The following is an 18,921-nucleotide window of genomic DNA, read 5'->3' on the forward strand; positions in this document are numbered from 1 at the left end:
TCAAGGTGCTGGGGGAGGTGTAGGAGGGGGGTGCTGAGGATCAGTCAAAGAGCCAGGTCTTGAGGTCCTTCCTGAACTGTGACAGGGTGGGGGACTGCCTGAGGTGGATGGGGAGGGTGTTCCAGGTCTTGGCGGCGATGTGGGAGAAGGATCTTCCTCCGGCTGTGCTCTTCCGGATGCGGGGGACGTTGGCGAGGGCGTGGTGAGCAGAGTTGTCTGGCGTGGGTGTAGAAGGAGAGTCTGTGGTTGAGGTGGGCTGGTCCGGCGTCGTGTAGGGCCTTGTAGGCGTTGGTCAGGAGCATAAAGGTGATTCTCTTATTGATAGGCAGCCAGTGTAGGTCTCTCAGAAGGGCGAAGGTGTGGCTGTTTCGTAGGGCGTTCTTGATGAGACAGGCAGACGTGTTCTGGATGCGTTGTAGTCTTCTCTGGGTCTTGGCGGTGGTTCCGGCATAGAGTGCATTGCCGTAGTCGAGGCGGATGCTGACGAGGGCCTGGGTGACTGTCCTTCTGGCTTTGGTAGGGATCTACTTGTAGATCTTTCGAAGCATGCGCAGGGTGTGGAAGCAACCTGGTGAGACGGCGCTCACCTGTCGGTCCATTGAGAACGATGAGTCTAAGATGATGCCGAGGTTGCGGGCGTGGTCGGTGGGGGTGGGGTGTTTCTGAGGGCAGTGGCCACCAGGAATCGTTGCAGGTGGCGTAACTGCGATGTAACAGCTTACATTGACTTAAACTCTCATGGGATGGATACGGCTCCATGCAGGATACTGCCAGGATACTGCCTGGGAGGCTGCCCTGATGCATCTGAGAAAAGTGGCCATAAGACAGGCCTACGATTGATCGTACTCAACATCCTAAACTAAGCTTACGCTCATATGAGCAGGTTAAAGAAAATGGACCATGCCACAAATGACAAGTGTCTGTACTGTAAAAACTACAAAGTCACAATTCTGCCTTCAATCTAGGGTTGCACAACCATTCAAGTACAATGGAGTGAAATACTAGAAGGACTCTCTACAGTGCTTCGTCATAGTAGGAGTACAATGACATGGACTTACCTAGAAATACATTTATGCCAAGGATCACAAAGTAAGGCATCTTTCAAGAATTGATGGGATAATAAACCCAGACTTACAAATTGGAGATTGACCACTGCTAACCAGTGCTGAAGTGCATATGCTCTCACCCTTAAACATGGTGACATTGGCTCATACCCAACTGGCATATTTAATTTACTCATAAGTCCCTAATAAAGTGCACTACAAGTGCCCAGGGCCTGTAAATTAAATGCTACTAGTGGCCTGCAGCACTGATTGTGCCACCAACCTAAGTAGCCCCTTAACCATGTCCCAGGCCTGCCTCTGCAGTGCCTGTGTGTGCAGTTTCACTGCCACTTTGACTTGGTATTTAAAAGTACTTGCCAAGCCTTAAACCCCCCTTTTTCTACATATAAGTTGTCCCCATAGAGCAGGGTGCTATGTAGGTATAGACAAGGGACCACTCCCTGCCCTGAAAAAATACCGAAACTAAAGGTTTCGGGTTTTTTTTTAAGTGCAGCTCGTTTTCCTTTAAGAAAAACGGGCTACACTTAAAAAAAAAAAAACTGCTTTATTGAAAGCAGTCACGAACACGGAGGTCTGCTGACGACAGCAGGCCTCCATGTTAGCGAGTGCCTATACTCGCTATGGGGCCGCAATTTGCGACCCACCTCATGAATATTCATGAGGTGGGTCATTGCGACCCCATAGCGAGTCGCAGTCGGTGTCTGAGACACCGTACTGCATTCCAAATTGCGAGTTGCAATTTGCGAGTCGCAGGGACTCGCAAATTGCAAGTCGCAATTTGGAAGTTTGCTACATCTGGCCCACTGGAACGGAAGGAAGCCAGATTTTCATGAATGCACCCGGTGAGCACCAGGCTGACCAGGGCAGCGGTCTTGGGCTGTACATTGGTGTGTGATTAGAGTCACAACAGGATTAGTGACGGAAAGTGTCTGTCGGCGAGTCAAGCAAACGCACTTACCAGTTGTTGAACCTGGAGCCGTTGACCCACAACCACGGCAGGCCGGGGTCCGTCCTCCTCAAGCCGATCCAGAGGTCGGGATCTCCCTTGTGACGCAGGAGAAAATCCTTTAAACAAGAAAGAAAAACAGAGGTGTTGAAACCGTCTCATCGCGTTTGAGTAACATGGTTCACTGGAGTCCGTCCACAGATCGGGAGCTTTCCAGTATGAGTTATTACTACCCTTCAGGACAGTGGAGACGTAGCACAGAAAAACAAAATTAAATCAAGTGTAGTACGGGAATTTTTACGTTATTTTCTTTGACGTATTCATTTGGGCAACTATATGCACAGACATTAGTAAATTACTGTAAACAACACAAGTGGCCAGTTTGATCCTAGTATTATTTCGTAGTCCTATTGATCTTGCAGTCCTTTTACACTTATTCCCTAATTGGAGACAGTGCTTCGTTTGTGCTGGGCACCGTCACTTATTTTTGGGGTCCGGAAGCTTATTTTTACACCTGAAGCATTTACTGCAAGCAAAATACACATATGAGAAAGCCGGAGGAAGAGAAAAACGAAAAAGCGCCACAAAGGGAGAAAGCCGAAAGCTGCAAGAGTGAGCAGAAGGGGCAGAGAGTGGCTGTAAACAGATTGAGTAGGCCCGAGATGGCTTCAGGATTACGCTGCCTCAGTATTCCATGTTCGTACATTTGATTGCAGCAGCCGCGTGTTTAAAGGGAGGGCTTTGGGCAACAGTCGTATTTGTTCACAAATTAAGCAGTGAATGAATACCAACACGTTCACTATGCACTTGCCATAAGAGATCTGAGAAGGATGGTACATTCCAACACACAGCTACGTAAAAGACAAATAAGGCAGGCCACCGCTAGAAGTGCAGCATAGATGTTATAAGTGTGGTCTTAAAACGAAATCCTGTAGTGTCATTTTACATTGTTACCTTGAAACGATTTATTGGAGAGGAATCCAAAGCAAGATGGATTAATTGCCTACAGCACACTATGAAAGACGGCAAAATCAAGTCAGGAATTTATGTAAGGTTAAGGGGAACTTTGAGTTAGCAAATAGGCTAGTTTTGAAGAGATCTAAAGGAGCTGCCCTACTTATTACCAACAAAAGCCGGATCTCTGTTGCACCTTCCACATGAGAAGAAGAATGCCTGGAGCCGGAGGTCTTTGCATCCTTCAGAGAGTCCCTCTCTCTGCCTGTCAATATGGGTTTCTAAAGCCTTGATTTGAACTTGTTCCAATCTTACATCACCACAGATTTCCCCATGTTAAAAACTGGTAACAGCCTCAAAACCTACCCCTTACCCTTCAGCTTGACCCTTCTCCGCAAAAAGTAAACATGAAGAAAATCAAGTATCACTAAACTGGCTGCCTCTGGCTCATGATGTACTTGTTGTACCTACAAGAGCTGTACAACTTAGAAGCACCTATTTAGGAATGCCCCAAATGAAAAGCTGGGGAGGGACCTCTTCATGGTTGTTGTAGACCAGAGGTGCAGGTAAAGTCAGATGTGGTGAAGAAATTAGAAGAAATTGAGATTTGGAGTCAAATTTAGCTGAGAGGTCCCAGAAGAACCAAGAGATGCTGGTGTGCAGATAATCCAAAGGTAATTATGTCCCATCACCAGAGATATGTAAGTGTGCGTACAGAAGGATCAACCAAACTTAAAAAAAAAAAAAAAGCTTATCCAAGCTGCTATTGTGGACCAAACTAATCATTTAGCATTCAATAATGATTCCAAGTGACCAGTTTCTAAACATCAGTGGGGAAGTCCCAAACATATGTAGTGAAGTTCTCTCAATCTTCAATGTGAGTTGTGCACGGGAATGAAAGATTAGGGGCAGGTGGCATCTAGTTCTTTCAAGAAATGCCAGCAATCACGGCAGACTAGGAGACATTTATCCATTGAAAAGTCTGTGCTTTACTTTAAGGTTGTATTACCTGTGTTTGCCACCAGGCCAGAATAACTGTAATAGAGTACCTGAGTGCACACAGCCCTTTTAGGTCGAGCACAGCAGCGCGCAAGCGCTGCTCTTCCGACATGTTGGTATGTATCTGGTCTTTTAACCACGCCCACCGCACGCACATCACTATCACTGTTCATGGGCTTGCCCTTCAAAAATCCTTTCTTTGCATTGGTAACTACTTTACGTTTGTCCCTCCTTAGGGCAGTTTTGTTACCGCCTTGGCCATCGACCCTGTTACATGAATAATTGCACGTTTGCCGATAACTTTGACTGTGAGCAAACTTATTTTTCCTTTTGTGTGTCTCCTTCACGCTCACGGCGGCGCTTTGAATTGGCTCACTTATGTGAAACGTTTTACTTTTTATTTTCAGTTTGTGTGGCAAGAAAAGTCCAGTTAGTAATTTACAAGGCTAATAGCCCTAACTCGAGCAAACGTGAGACCAATTGCATTGCAAATGCTTGTTTTGTGTATTTTAATCTTTTATCACACCGAATATGAGTTCTGTTAAGTCTTTTGCTACAGTAGAAATTATGCTACTACTTTGTAGTCAAGTATTACAGGAAATGTTCATATTCATAGACTTCCTTTGCAGGATCACTAGCCACACGTGTGATGCCTAAGAATATCCTCATCTAGTGATGTCTTCAGGAGCCAGATACTCTTTACAGATTAAATACTGGCTCATTTTGATTATCGTGATCTCTCCATGTTCAGAGTCATACTAGTCTTAATAGACAATTTCTGTAGCTACCGTGAAAACATACTCAGAGGACAACCTGGCTGCAGTACATGATAGAAATGTTATTGCCAGCCTACCAAGTGCTGGCCGCCATTCCCTTTCCACAATGACAAAAGACCAGTGGGGTTTCATCTATTGGGATCCTTGTTTGGTCATCCAAGTACCAGTTGACATTCATTGCTCCTTGGTTCCCTGCAGTTGTGAGCGTGATGTTTTTTTACCAGTGGCAGTCACTGCTGTTGGGGCATGCTCCTGAAGTCACCACTTTGCTCTGTAGAGGCTTTCTTCTTTGCCCTCAAAGTCTGTCTTTTATCTTCAATTTTAACACTTTCTTGATGGTCCAGTTCTTATAGATGGAGATACTGAGTGCTGAAAAGGGAATGAAAATAGATAGGTCATGTATGAACTATAGGGTCATATTGTGGCACAGATATCCTCTTCAGAGAACATTATCTTTTGCTGCAGCCTGGTATTGGAACCCAACAAATGACTAAGCCATTGAACAAACCAGTTGTATCTTCTTTAAGATTGGTAAACATGTTTTTTCACCCTCTGCATATGGCCCGACAGCAGGCGCAACAATGGTATAGTTTGGTTCATGGTACAATGTTCCCCTGCTGACTTCATGCAACAACATCTCAAAGATGCAATCATTTTGATTAGGCAACCTATTAGCCCAGATCCAGTGGCTTGGTTTTGGCAGCATCATGAGCTCCAATTTGAGAAACTTGAACATTCATAGGATTTTACTGCTCAGACAGATGTTGCAGCACGTATAAGACTGAGTTCCAGTAGATCAGAAAATCCAATATCAGGGCTAACACTGGGTATTTCATATCCTACTGAATGATCCACAAGCTCTTCTGGGCTTTAAAGGTGTGCAAGTCCTCGAACAGGTGACCAAAATGTTCTGGGCTGCTTCTTCCTTTTGGGTAAGTCCTGCTTCATCCTGTTGAGGCAATGAGCTAAACCATGCACTAGGAAGTAGCATTCGTCTGTTATGCTTTTGACAATGTTACTGCCATTGCCAGTGGTAAAGAATCCTATTCTAAGTCCCCTGGGTTCAGGCCATTCATAGACTTGCTACTGAAGTCTTCCAGGCTGTTGGCAGCTATGCATATGTTTTCTATAGAGAACAATGCAATTTTTGCATGCTGACAAATACCTTAAAAAGCATCAGCACTGAGTAATAGCCTTCCGCTTACCACTTTAAAGGAAGAGAAGAGATGCACTTGTAATCAGAGGCTGAAAAACTGTTTTGTATTGCAAGGAATGGTCTACAGAGCGCTTCCATTTATTGACTTAGCAGTGTGGCGGATGGTCTACACAGCACTCGCTCTTAGTTGCCTTAGCACACAGTCTCAGGGCCTTACAATGCAGCTGCGGTAAAGTTTAAACATAGGTCTTGCTTGGATCTTTCCAGTTAGAACATAGAGCCTCCACAAATTCCAAACATCCCTCTTCTTCCACCAAATGGAAGCAGGGAGGTCATTTTCCAACATTTTCCCACTGTATAAATCAGCCAAATTAAGGATTCAGTTATAAGTGCATCCTCGTTGAACATTGCTATGGTGGCTTTGCTTTTTCTGCTATATGATGAAGACAGCAATCCCACCCAAATAAACTTCTTAATTTCCTTGAGCCAAGCAGTGATGGTTGCTGCTAAATGTAACTAAATGTACATTGTGAGCAGTAAAACTGCTTGCCTTAATGACAAAATCTTCTTCATCTTCATCAACTCCTTCTATAAGTTCGGTTTCTTAGGTCTCTTATTAGGAATTGGGTTACTGGGGTGTGAGCAAGCAGTAACTACAATCCTAGTCAGGGTAAGATACAAGCAAACCCTAAATTAACCTGTGCTTAGCCCCCTGGTAGCTTGGCACAGAGCAGTCAGGCTAAATGTAGAGGCAATGTGTAAAAGTATTTGTTCAACATTCTAAACAGTAAAACAGTGGAAACAGTGGAAACGCCATAGAAAAAGATCCCACCTGTCAGGTTAGAAAAATAATGAATAAAAAATACTAAAACATCAAAACTCCAATCAGTAGAACTGGAGTTATGATTTTTTAAAGAATAAACTGCAACATAGTGCTTAAAAGCATAAAGCACCAACCACAGCTATCTAGTCGTGCTAGTCCTTTCAGCAGCACAGGTGTCCTTCTTTCTGGCAGGTCCAGGTGTCCTTCTTCCTGACAGGTCCAGAAATATACTAAAGTGGTGGGTTTGGAGGTCCTTCTTTTATACATTGGTTCCCTGGGCATGGAAGATGGGAGAAGCTTCTAGATAGTGGCTTTGAAGTGAATGGAATTTCCTGCCTCTCCTGCCCTGGCTCCAAGCTGGCTGAAGTGACAACACAAGGTTGTTAGTCCCTTTGTGTGGAGGTAGGACACAACCTATTGAAGGTTAAGTGTGGCCGTGCCCTTCTCCTTTGTCCTATCCGGCCAGTGGTGGTCCATCCTTTCACACCTAAGCTTCACCATAAGTTAAGATTGTAAATTATGATTTCAGAGACACCAAACATGAATCAATTATCTCTTCCCATTTGGAAATCACACTTATAAAATAGAATAAAGCAATACCAATGTTATCCTATGGGAGAGATAGGCCTTGAAATAGTGAGAAACAAGTTTGAGTTTTTCACTACCAGGAGTTGTAACACCTAAAAGTATGGCAGCCTGTCCATAAAAATCTCTGGTAAAAAGTTGCCTGGAGACGTACAGGATTTGTGAATGTCGTGTCTGAAAACTTACATTCCGACAGCAAGGTCATAATACTACTAATTTGCAGAAGCTTATAGAAATGATTTTAAGTGCTGTTGCACTTAGCGTTGGTTGTCATTTCACTGCTGCTGGCTCTCCACAAATGACCTGAGTGACATATGTATGGAGAAATTCCTGTCAGTTAACACTAATTTGCAACGCCTGTCTGCACTCACCACTGCTTGTAGTTCCTCAGTGAGGAAACATGTCTGTTTAATGTTTATTCTAAGTGGGTGGGGGTGCACACACCTGAATCTAGCTCAGGGAGCTCACAAACCAGGAGCACAAACAAGAAGTAAATTATGCTTAATACAGAAAATATGCCTGGCTGTGAGAGTAGAGTGGAGATAAAAGGCTTATTCTTGCGCATCGCACCTACCCGCACCACCCCTACCCGCACCACCCCTACCCGCACACCCTCTACCCGCACCACCTGTACCCACACCACCCCTACCTGCACAATCCCTACCCGCACGCCCTCTACCCGCACCACCCCTACCCACATGACCTCTACCCGCACCACCCCTACCCGCACCACCCCTACCAGCACGCCCTCTATCCACACCACCCCTACCCGCACACCCTCTACCTGCACCACTCCTACCCGCTCCACCCCTACCCGCACCCCCCCTACCCACACGCCCTCTACTGGCACCACCCCTACCCGCACCACCAATACCCGCATGCCCTCTACCCGCACCACCCCTACCCGCACGCCCTCTACCCGCACCACCCCTACCCGTACCACCCCTACCCGCACCACCCCTCTTCGTGAAGAGACAAGACAATAGTAACCAAGCCTCACTGTCTGAGAAGTGAATATATTTACGTAGCACATACAGCAACGTTTATTGAACTGTGAAGCAGAGCCTGCATATGTTTTACGGTGAATGCAACAAAAATATAAGAGCCATTGCAGAGCTGAGCTCCCCGGCAGCTGAAGAAGCCATCACTAAAGAAATCCGTTACAGCAGATGTAGTGCTCAATGCGAACATCTCCGTTGTGAACTCGAATGAGTTTTCACAAAAGGGGTGGCGAGAAACACATTTTTTTATTGTGCCATGCAGAAACCAGAGGGGTTAAAGCAAAAAACAGCACCCAGATCGGAGAGATGGCCTGAAAGACAATGCCTCTGTGTGTTTTTTAAAGAAGAGACGCATTATAACTAAGGGAGCCGGAGGCTCGGGGAACAAAACAATGCAGCAATGAGGTGCAAATAAGAACAAAACAGCCATAGAATGTAAATCTCTGAGATTGTTTCAATTTTAAGCAAATGACGGAAAAAGGGAATAAGCACAGTGCAAGCGTTGTGCTTGCAAAACCTAAATGCCATCAAAGTCTCATGGAAGACTGTCCATCTTCTTGGTGCAGTACAACGGAAGCGTAATAGATGATGGAAGTGACAGAGAATTGTAGTTTTTATGAAAACCCAAGCGATTGGCGGTGGAGGCGCAGTTCAGTTGCGAAGAAGATATTTAATAATGTACAAATATTATAATATATTTAAAAAGCCAATGCAAATCTGGCAGTTGTAAAATAATGAACAAAACTTTGTTTATAACAATACAGATTTAACACATTTAGAGGGCCTGAAACGCTAGTACGGCAAGGCAGAAAAGAAACTAGTGCAAGGGTTAAAGCGGGAGGAACAACATCCAGTGTTTCTGTGCAAATCACTTATTCGCTCCATGCCTCTGAAGTGCTCCGATACCTTCATTGGGGTTCGTGCTATGGGTAAAATAGCAAATCAATTAAGAAAAGAAGTTCCAGAAAAGGGCATGAAAACCGTGTCCCCAAATGTGGGTGTAAACAGAACTTGGGCCTCGGGACACTGATAAGAGCAAACACAATGAGGAAGAACAGGAAATAGTATTCCACAGGCAATAGAAAGAGGAAAAGTAAGTGGCAAGCATAGGAACCAATGGAAAGCAAGGGGGTAGGATGTAAGCCCCTTTTAGGATTTATATTAACAAGAGATTTCACAAGCACAGTGCAAGCGCTGTGCAGGAAAATCCTAAAAAGGAAGGTTTGGGCCTAACAATTATTTTGCTAGCTCGAAATGGCAGTTTAAAACTGTACATACAGGCATTGCAAAGGCAGGCTTGAGATATATTTGAAAGGGTGACTTAAATGGGTGGCAGAATCAGTGCTGCAGGCCCAATAGTAGCATTTAATTTACAGTCCCTGGGCACATGTAGTGCACTTTAATACAACTTATAGATACATTAAATATGTCAACTGGGTACAAGCCAATGTTGCCATGTTTTAAGGAGTGAGTACTTTAGCAATGGTTAGCGGTGGTTAATTGCAGAGGCTGAAGGCCAGAAAAAATGGATTCAGCAAAAAAGGTGGAGGGTGAAGGGAAAAACGTGTGGGAGAGACCACCCTTCAGAGAGGGCCAGGTCCAACATATAATATAGGTTTGAATGTATGTTTCTCACATTGGACAAATTGCCCTGTGTACCATGACTAAGAACAAAAATGACCTTTGTCAGGCATGGTTGCTATTCGTTAATATACTTTGTCAGTTAGGGTAACTATCTCTTTCTACCTGTTCCGACATGATACATTTTCTGAAGTGTGCTCACCCAGATCTCCAATACGTGACTAGTAAATAAGCACAGATTCGCATTAAGACCACTACTTCATCCGTTTTTGGAGGGCACATCTGACAGAAGCAAACAACGGGAATACAGACTTATTGTTATGTGTCCCGAACTTCTCATTATTGGTGAATTCCCCGGGGGTCCTGCCTAATGTCGTGTTTGAATAGGTAAGAATAATTCCAACTGCTGCAGTCTCTGTGGTGATTTGTTGGGTAGGGAGGGCCTTGTGTGCTATGCCTTTTTCTTCCTTTTAGCTTGCCCAAAATATGTGGAATCTACAATGACTGAATACTCATGTGTAATCCCTAAATTGATAACAAACCAATCTTTAGTGAGTTGTTAAAACATTTCTAGAAAACACCAAGCTGTACTTATTGGTTGTGCTTAGCTGGCCCATATAAAAACATTGAAATGGTGTAGACCTTTAAAAAATATATTTGACACATTTCACTGCCTTATTGTGCTGGCAGATTCTTTCTTTAATCACAAAGAGAACCAGGGGAGGCTCATTCACAACAGCAAAGGAGAGTCGCCCCCCTGCCTAAGAGCCAGGAGTGGTAAAATAAAACAATATATAATTATCGTTTTATTTTACAGCTGCTACCTCATCCATCAGCAGTGCAGGGAGGGGCGGGCTGGGCTTTGGGAGGGGAGAGGAAAGTTGGAGGAGGAGAGAGTGCACCTAAGTGCGCATGTGTGTTTGGCCGGCCATCTTAGGCAGGCCAAATACACATGCTCACTTTAGGTTTCTCCAACCCAGCTGTGTTGAATAGCCGGGCTGGAGAAACTGCACAGACCCCAGGGTTGTGTCTGAGCGGCAGTCCAAGCCACCCAGACAAATTCTGACGCTGCCTTTCATGCTAGGTTTAGCATGAAAGCAGTGCCAGGATTGCTGGTGAGCCTGTGCTGGTGCCCCAGTGAATGCTGGGACACCAGAAGAGAAAAGGAGCGTGAAGATGCCGGCGGCATGCATGAAGGCAAGTCTTTGTTTTTTTATTTAATATTAATATTTTTTTATTTCCCCTCCTACATCCCTGTCTCCATCTCCTCCCCTGCCCCTCCCATTGAGATTTGTGGCAGCCGCCGCTGAAGAGAACATTAAAATGTCCCCAAAAAAGTTAATATTTCAGCTTCAAAATTAATCAAAAATTAATCCTTTAATCACCCACAAATACTTTTTCTATTCCAAACGATGAGTAATTGTGTCCTTGCTAGACGGAAATAGAGCAAATGTTCAAAAGCGGAACAGGAGAGTTTTCAACGAACTTCACATAATTTTGACGTACAAGTATTCTGTACTTGCTAATAATTAATTGCTGTGATCACTTTAGCTCCATTATTTATAAAGCATGGCGATAACAAAGGCATTTCAAGGCACATATTGCATTCAAATTTAATGTTGAGTTTGAACATTGGAAAACAGTGTTCTTGTCATGTGCTACTCAATCATCAAACGATCACTTCGCAATGTTTTGGGACCTACTGGCTGAACTGCTATCCTTCTTCGGTGAAACGTTTCTTGTCTAAGAAGAGGCACCATTTAAGGGCTTGATTCACAAAGGTAAACTTAGACCAAAAGTCTATGCTGAGACCAAAAGGCTAAATTGAGACCAAAAGTCTAAGTTGAGACCAAAAGGATTACTTTACTCATAGCAAAGTTAGACTTTTGGTCTAGGTTTAGACTTTGGGTCTAAGTTTACCTTTGTGAATCGGGCCCGACATGTACAAACAGCCCTTCAGCTGCTAACAGACCTGACTGACTACATCTGTATCACATGAAGGTATGTCAGCAACTAAATAAGCCAGCTCCTTGGTAAGGCAGGCAAGGTCATTTGAGCTTTAGCTAATCTGACCTACCCCGATTTATGTGTGGCAATTCAGTGCAGACTTCATGAGCCAGTTTGTTACAGCATTTATCCTACATGCATCTGGACTTGATTAAAAGTCCCTGAACTGACTCAGGGAATAAAGAGAGCCGATGAAGAGCCCTGTGGATAATGAAATGGGTTCGGTTTAGCAGGCAAAATAAGCTTAAATACCCAATGGTCTCCTCCAGAGACTGTCTCGTGTAGCTTGTGTTCCTGTAGCTGTATAGGTTTTCAGCCAATAGACTTGGAGCCCACTTCCTGGTCCTGGATACAAGTGAGAGCAAGTCCAGCAATACAGGTCCCCTCACAGGAACAGAAGACTAGAGATTGCTACTTCACAGACCTTTACATTGAGAGTCATTACACCATGGTAAATACATTTGGGTATCTTTATATGGTGCATCATTACATCTGGAGTAAATATTACTTCTAATCCAATACATATATATTTATATTGTTAATTCTTCATTTAATGTATTTAAAATAATCAATTTTTAATGTAAATCAATATTACTTTTGAATTTTTTTTTTTTTTTACTTAACATAATGCTATTTTAAATTACCATCTCTGAACCCTAAAAACCCTAACCACAACTTTAACCCCCAAACTCAAATACAAAAATCCTTAAAGAAATAAAAAAGCAATTTACCAGTAAAATAAAGACCTGCAAAGTGTAAGACTGAAAATGTACCTACAGAGCTCAAGATCTAGAGGTAACATAGTATCACAGACAGCAGGCGTCTTCTTCCACAGGTCTAGTGAGGTCCTGAGGAGATGAAGCGAGGTGTCACTTCTGTGAGGGCAGCTAGCTAGTGGGAGGAGCAACTCTTACCCAATTGTTTAGAAGCTGAGAATGGTAAACCGTCCCTCTTTTTCAACACATCCTGTTTGACTTACTGCAAACTATCCCAAAATGCACCATTGCCAGGTGAAAATCAAGATGGCAAAAACCTTCTCCCCCTCAAGGAGGCCTGTATCCCACTGAGGTGTGTTCTCATGATAAAGACTAGTCCCCCTCTTGCCTATGAACATCAAATGGGTTTGTGGACTAACCACCACTCAATGTGAATGCAGTCAGGATGGCTGGAGTGCTGCCTGGATTTAAAAGGATCCTCATCCCACTTCCCACTTGATACTTCTCTATGAATGGCCAGGTACCAGATGGACCCTTTCAATTTAAATGAATTTACTAGACACTCTCCATGGAACTTCCTGAGATAAGGAAAGGTTTTCATCGTTAAGGTGCTGTGTAGGTCTCTCTGCTATAACCGGATAAAGTCATCCATAAAAGTTGCATATAATCACTATATATGTTATGGTAATGAAGAGATTTTGTTAGGAATTATAAAAGAATATGCCATGCAACTATTCTATATAGTTTGGTTAATGAATTAAAAATTGGGACTACAGTAATGAGATTAGAGAGGTTACTTTGTCTTGAGATAATGTGCACTAAAGTGATCATTAGTGGCAACCCTGCACTGAGGTGATCACTGATGGTAATTTTGCATAAAGTAGCACTAATGAAATCTGGTCTGATTTTGCATGAATACAACACTAATTATATTAGTAGCTTGGCAGGAGTTTAAACTGAACATAGTTCGCTCTTATGGCAGGAAAACTTGAAGAACCAATTTCTCTCGGGTATCTTTACATGATGCTTCATTACATTTGGAGTAAATATATTTTTCACCAAAAAAAAACAAAGTTTACAGGGCTGATATAGTTAGAATCAGAATCTGCACACACAAAATCATTGAAGTACATCTTCTACAGCTATTTCAAGTAACTAAATCTTGTGCCCCAAAGTAACTATAACTTGCCCCCCATCAAGCACAGTTTTCAGATCAATATTTTTACTGGAAGGTTTGCAATATTATCTATGATGTTATAGAAGATGCAATGACTGACTGATGGGTAATTAGCAGTGCGTGGGTGTGAGTGATAGTTACAATAGGGTATGAGTTATAGTTTCTAGAAATAACGAAATAGAAAAGCAGAATTTCTATGGTTTGTGCATGTAAAAATCTGATCTTAATTATAACATCACTGTAAACTTGTTTTTTTTCAGCGAATTTCTATGGCTTTTTTAATGCAGCAGGGGGTTGGCCGGAGGGCCTAATCATCACCCCTGTGTTCATCCAACCCCAAGCCACAAGGGAAAAGCAGGGAGAAGGTACTCAAAAACCATGGGAAAAAAGCAAGAAGAAAAGAGGGGAAAATGAGGGAAAAGCCAAGAGAAGGCACACAGGAATTGAAGGAAAGAGCAAGGAGAAAGCAGCAAAAATGAGTGAAAAACAAGAAGAAGGCTTACAAAAACTGGGAAGAGCAAAGAGAAAGCAATGAAAACAAGAGAAAAGCATGAAGAATGCACTCAAACAAGAAGGCATACATATAATGGAGGAAAGAGCAAGGAGAAAGCAGTGAAAACAAGGGAAAAGCAAGGATAAGGCATACGTATATCTGGGAAAAGTAAGGAGAAAGCAGTGAGAATTAGGCAAAAGAAAGGAAAAGGCACACAAAAAATGAAGTAAAGAACAAGGCGAAAGCAGGGAAAACGAGGGAAAAGTATGGAGAAGCCACTCAAAGAATGATTGAAAAAGCAAGGCAAAAGCCGTGAGAATGAGGGAAAAGCAAGGATAAGGCACACAAAAAACGAGGGGAAAAGCAAGGCGAAAGCATGAAAGGAGGGAAAAGAAAGGAGAAGGCACATAAATACACGTGGAAATGGAAGAAAAACCACAGAAAAAATGAGGGGAACAGCAAGGAGACGGCACTCAAAAAACGGGGGGTGGGCAAGGAAAAAGCAGTGAAAACGAGTGAAAAGCAAGGAGTTGCTACACAAAAAATGGGTGAAAAAGCAGGGTGAAAGCACTAAGAACGTGGAGAAAGCAAGGAGAAGGCACACAAAAAAGGGGGAAAAGCAGGGAGAAAGCAGTGAAAATGAGGGAAAAGCAAAGAGACCGCACACACAATATGTAGGGGGGAACCATGGCGAAAGCAGTGAAAAGAGGGAAAAGCAAGTAGCGGGCTCACAAAAAACAGGAAAAAAAGAAGGAGAAAGCAGTGAAGATGAGGGAAAAGCAAAATAGCGGGTGAAAAAGCAATGTGAAAGTGAGAACAAGAGAAAAGCAAGGAGAAGGCACTCAAAAAATAAGTGAAAAAGCAAGAGGGAAGCAGTAAGAATGAGGAAAAGCAAGGAGGGGGCTCACCAGAAACAGGGGAAAAGCAAGAAAACAGGAGCAATAGCAATGTAGTGGCACAAGGAGAGTTGGGCCTGTTTTTTAAAAGTTTTGCATCCGATTTTTGGTGAAATAAATAAAAAAAAAACACTATCATGCTTAGGGGTCAGGGTAGCTCTACAAAGCCCTCTTGTATTAGTTTTAAAGTTCTTTTCGTGAAACTTGACTAAGTCAGAGTCCCAAGTTTGCTACCAGCACTTGCAGGTTGAAGTGCTGGCCGCCAATCCGATCTCACCATGGGATCTGTGCTTAGGCTCCACCCAGATATACAAATTTATTTTTTCTTTAATATCTCAAAAACTACTGAACAGATTTACAACAAATCACAAAAAGGGCGCTTTCTGCATCAAGACCTAGCTTTCTGCCAAATTTGTTGTAATTCTGTCCAGCTGTACGGGCTATAGTCATGTCCACCTGAATTAGTGTTATGGTGCCTGCACTAGTATGGCTCCAGCCCCCACTAAAAACAGTCCAGGAGACACTGTGGAGTCACCTCGGCCCCTCGCCCCCCACCTATGAAAACATTTATGCAGACGCCCATGGTGGTGGGTGTCACTGTGTGATGTGGGGTATGAACAAACAAGGGCGAGGGCTGAAAATTCATGGTTAATATATGCAAGTGGCTTTAAAAAACAGACTGAATGCTGCAGTTTCACAGCTCTTACCAGTTCCTTAGGCGCATCAATCAAAACAAGGAAGGAGTCTAGTGCAGCGCACGAGTCTTTGGCCTCCGTCCAGGTTCCTGCATATTCTGAGAAGTAGAAACACTTGTGCCGGTACCACATCCAGTCATCACCACAAGGGGGCAGCACTTCACCTTTTAAAGCACAGCTTTGTTCACACTCCTTCAGAATCTGCTTGTCTTTGGCCCATTTAATGTGTACAACTGTTAAAGTAGAAAATGAACTAAAAATCAGACATCACTAGAATTATTTGTGATAAGAAACACAGTGAGCACTGATAATGAGGGCATGACCTGTGCAAAGAAAGGTGCTTGAACTGTGGTGATGGAAGCGAGCCTTGCACCTCGGAGGAGCAGGCTGCTACTGTGTGACATCAAGAAACAAGGTCTCTCTCCAGACACAAGGGCACACTGCTACTGGGTGACGCCCCGAAAACAAGGTCTCTCACAGCACACAAGGGCAGGCTGCTACTAGGTAATGTGAGCAATGTCCAGCCTTATATATTTTATTTATTACACCTATAAGGTAACCATCTATTACCCATGAAGGTCGACTTGACCCTTTTGACTCAGTTAGGAGTGTGATAATGTCCTAAACAACATTAAACATCAATTCAAAGCAAATTCAAACAATCACATTTGATTATAGAATCAAATCATTAACATTTATAAAGCGCGCTACTCACCCGTGCGGGTCTCAAGGCGCTAGAGTCATTCATTTCCATGCACCATGACCCATGTGGTCATGAATCACCACACCAGTTTAGTAAAGTTCAAACATTTATTACCCTAGATTAACAATGCTAAAGTTGCGTAAATAATATGATAAACCAAATGATGCAAGTACAAGAAGAACACCGCCTGACTGAAACGTCTAAAGAACCTTAGTCTAACTAGAGCATTAAGCATCAAACATGCAAGATGAACAAAATCAAACAACAATAGAAGAATGTGGAAGATATAAACTGAAAACATTTAAACACATGAATTAATAAACATTCAATTTCATTTGAAGACAATTTTGAATATGTGTCCTTAATTATTACATTCATTAGAGGTGCATGTTTGGACCTACTTGCAAAAAGAAAAAAAGAGACAAAAATTAGTTTAGAAAACATCTAGCTAAGGAGCCAACCACAAATTATGTTGGATTTGATTTCTAGAAGAGAGAAAACATAAAAACCTGTAAAAAGACAAACGCACAGCAGCGAAGTCTTCATCAGTAGAGCATTTTTGATGTTCATTCGAACAGGACATGAACAGGGGACACAGTTCGGTAATGTTTGGCCTTATTGTATCTGAACCGTCAATGACAGAAAGCTAAGGACATAACGCGTCATTTCACCAAATAGAGAGTAAGAATAACTGCATGATTAAAAGAACATCTGACAACCCTGGATAATCAGCATCTGAAATTACATTATCTAAACATTGCTATATTGAAATCCTAGAAAGCAACCAGCTAGAATACTATGGGGTGTTTTAGGTCACATTCAATGAGCTTTACTCCAAGATCCAAAAGCATATTTTCTTTGTTTTCTGCATTCATGACTGGATCATCTTCTTTTGCGGTCAGTCACCAGTTTCCGCAATAAAATACAACTGTTGCAGGTTATAGATGACCACTGACGACTATTGTTCTTGGGTACACATTATCTCATCCAAGGAAAAGCAAAAAGAATGTTACAACAGAGGAACATAACTTTCATTACAATAATGCGAATTACACAGGATGTTGACTAACTATCTATCTAATACAATTTTAGTTTCTGAAAGGTCAGCGAACAAATGAACAATGAACAGTAAGCTCCTAGAAACTGCTGAGACAGAAACATTACACATGCCCTTTAAACACAGGATTAACTTTAGTCATGTTCATGTAGGCCCAATTTCAATGAAACATTTGAATTCACATTTAAATATAATAATTGTTATTTCTAATCACATTAATATTCATACTAATTCACTTTAATAAGTTACAAGACATTTCTACATTAACAATTAATGTTTACTATTTACGTGTATGGCTTATGGTGTCTACCAGTTTTGCCATTTAATAGATACACATTTGAACACATATTTTATCTTATTAATGAGTCCTTTAGTAATTCAAAACTTTATGAATTAACTTGCTCTTTAGCAGTAACACCCCAGAAACAAAGTCTCTCCCAGCACTCAATGGCAGGCTGCTACTGTGTGACACCCCAGAAACAAGGTCTCTCCCAGCACTCAAGGGCAAGCTGCTATTGTGTGACACCCCAGAATAAAGGTCGCTCTTCACATACAAGGGCCGGCCGCTATTGTGTGACACCCCAGAAACAAGGTTTCTCTCAGGACACAAGGAGAGGCTGCTACTGTGCGACACAGAAGGTACACGGTCTCTCTCCACATACAAGGGCAGGCTGCTACTGTGTGACACCAAAGAAACAAAATCTCTCTCAGGACAGAAGGTGTGAGGAAGTAGCCTCTTTCTAGCCCGGTTACCCCCACTTTTGGCCCGTTTGTGAGTGTGTGTCAGTGTGTTTTTACTGTGTCACTGGGATCCTGCTAGCCAGGACCCCAGTGCTCACAGTTTGTATCCTAATGTGTGTGTAGTGCTTAACTGTCACTGAGGCTCTGCTAACCAGAACCTCGGTGCTTATGCTCTCTCTGCTTTTAAATTTGCCACTATAGGCTAGTGACTTCATTTACCAACTTCAATTTGCATACTGGACCCCCCTTATAAGTCCCTAGTATATGGTACCTAGGTACCCAGGGCATTGGGGTTCCAGGAGATCCCTCAGGGCACAAGGGCAGGCTGCTACTGTGTGACACCCCAGAAACAAGGTCTCTCTCAGCACACAAGCACAGGCTGCTACTATGTAACATCCCATTAACAAGGTCTCTTTCAGGACACAAGGGCAGGCAGCTACTGCGACACCCAGAAACAAGGTTTCATGCCAGACACAAGGGCAGCCTGCTACTGTGCGACACCCCAGAAACAAGGTCTCTCTCAGGACACAGTGGCTGTTTGCTACTGTGAC

General features: G+C 42.9%; 1 protein-coding gene across 1 annotated transcript in view; it reads right to left on the reverse strand.

Annotated features, from left to right (window-relative positions):
• The window catches only part of LOC138246795 (C-type lectin domain family 2 member D-like), a 50,419-nt gene that overhangs the window by 10,754 nt on the left and 20,744 nt on the right, over positions 1-18,921 (reverse strand). Inside the window, exons 3-4 of the mRNA XM_069201556.1 lie at positions 15,882-16,102; positions 2,023-2,129 (exon numbers count right to left, since the gene is read on the reverse strand). Coding sequence (XP_069057657.1) covers positions 2,023-2,129; positions 15,882-16,102 — 328 coding nt within the window. The remainder of the gene's footprint in view (positions 1-2,022; positions 2,130-15,881; positions 16,103-18,921) is intronic.

This window comes from Pleurodeles waltl, chromosome 7, assembly GCF_031143425.1.
Source record: "Pleurodeles waltl isolate 20211129_DDA chromosome 7, aPleWal1.hap1.20221129, whole genome shotgun sequence".
Lineage (NCBI taxonomy): Eukaryota > Metazoa > Chordata > Amphibia > Caudata > Salamandridae > Pleurodeles > Pleurodeles waltl.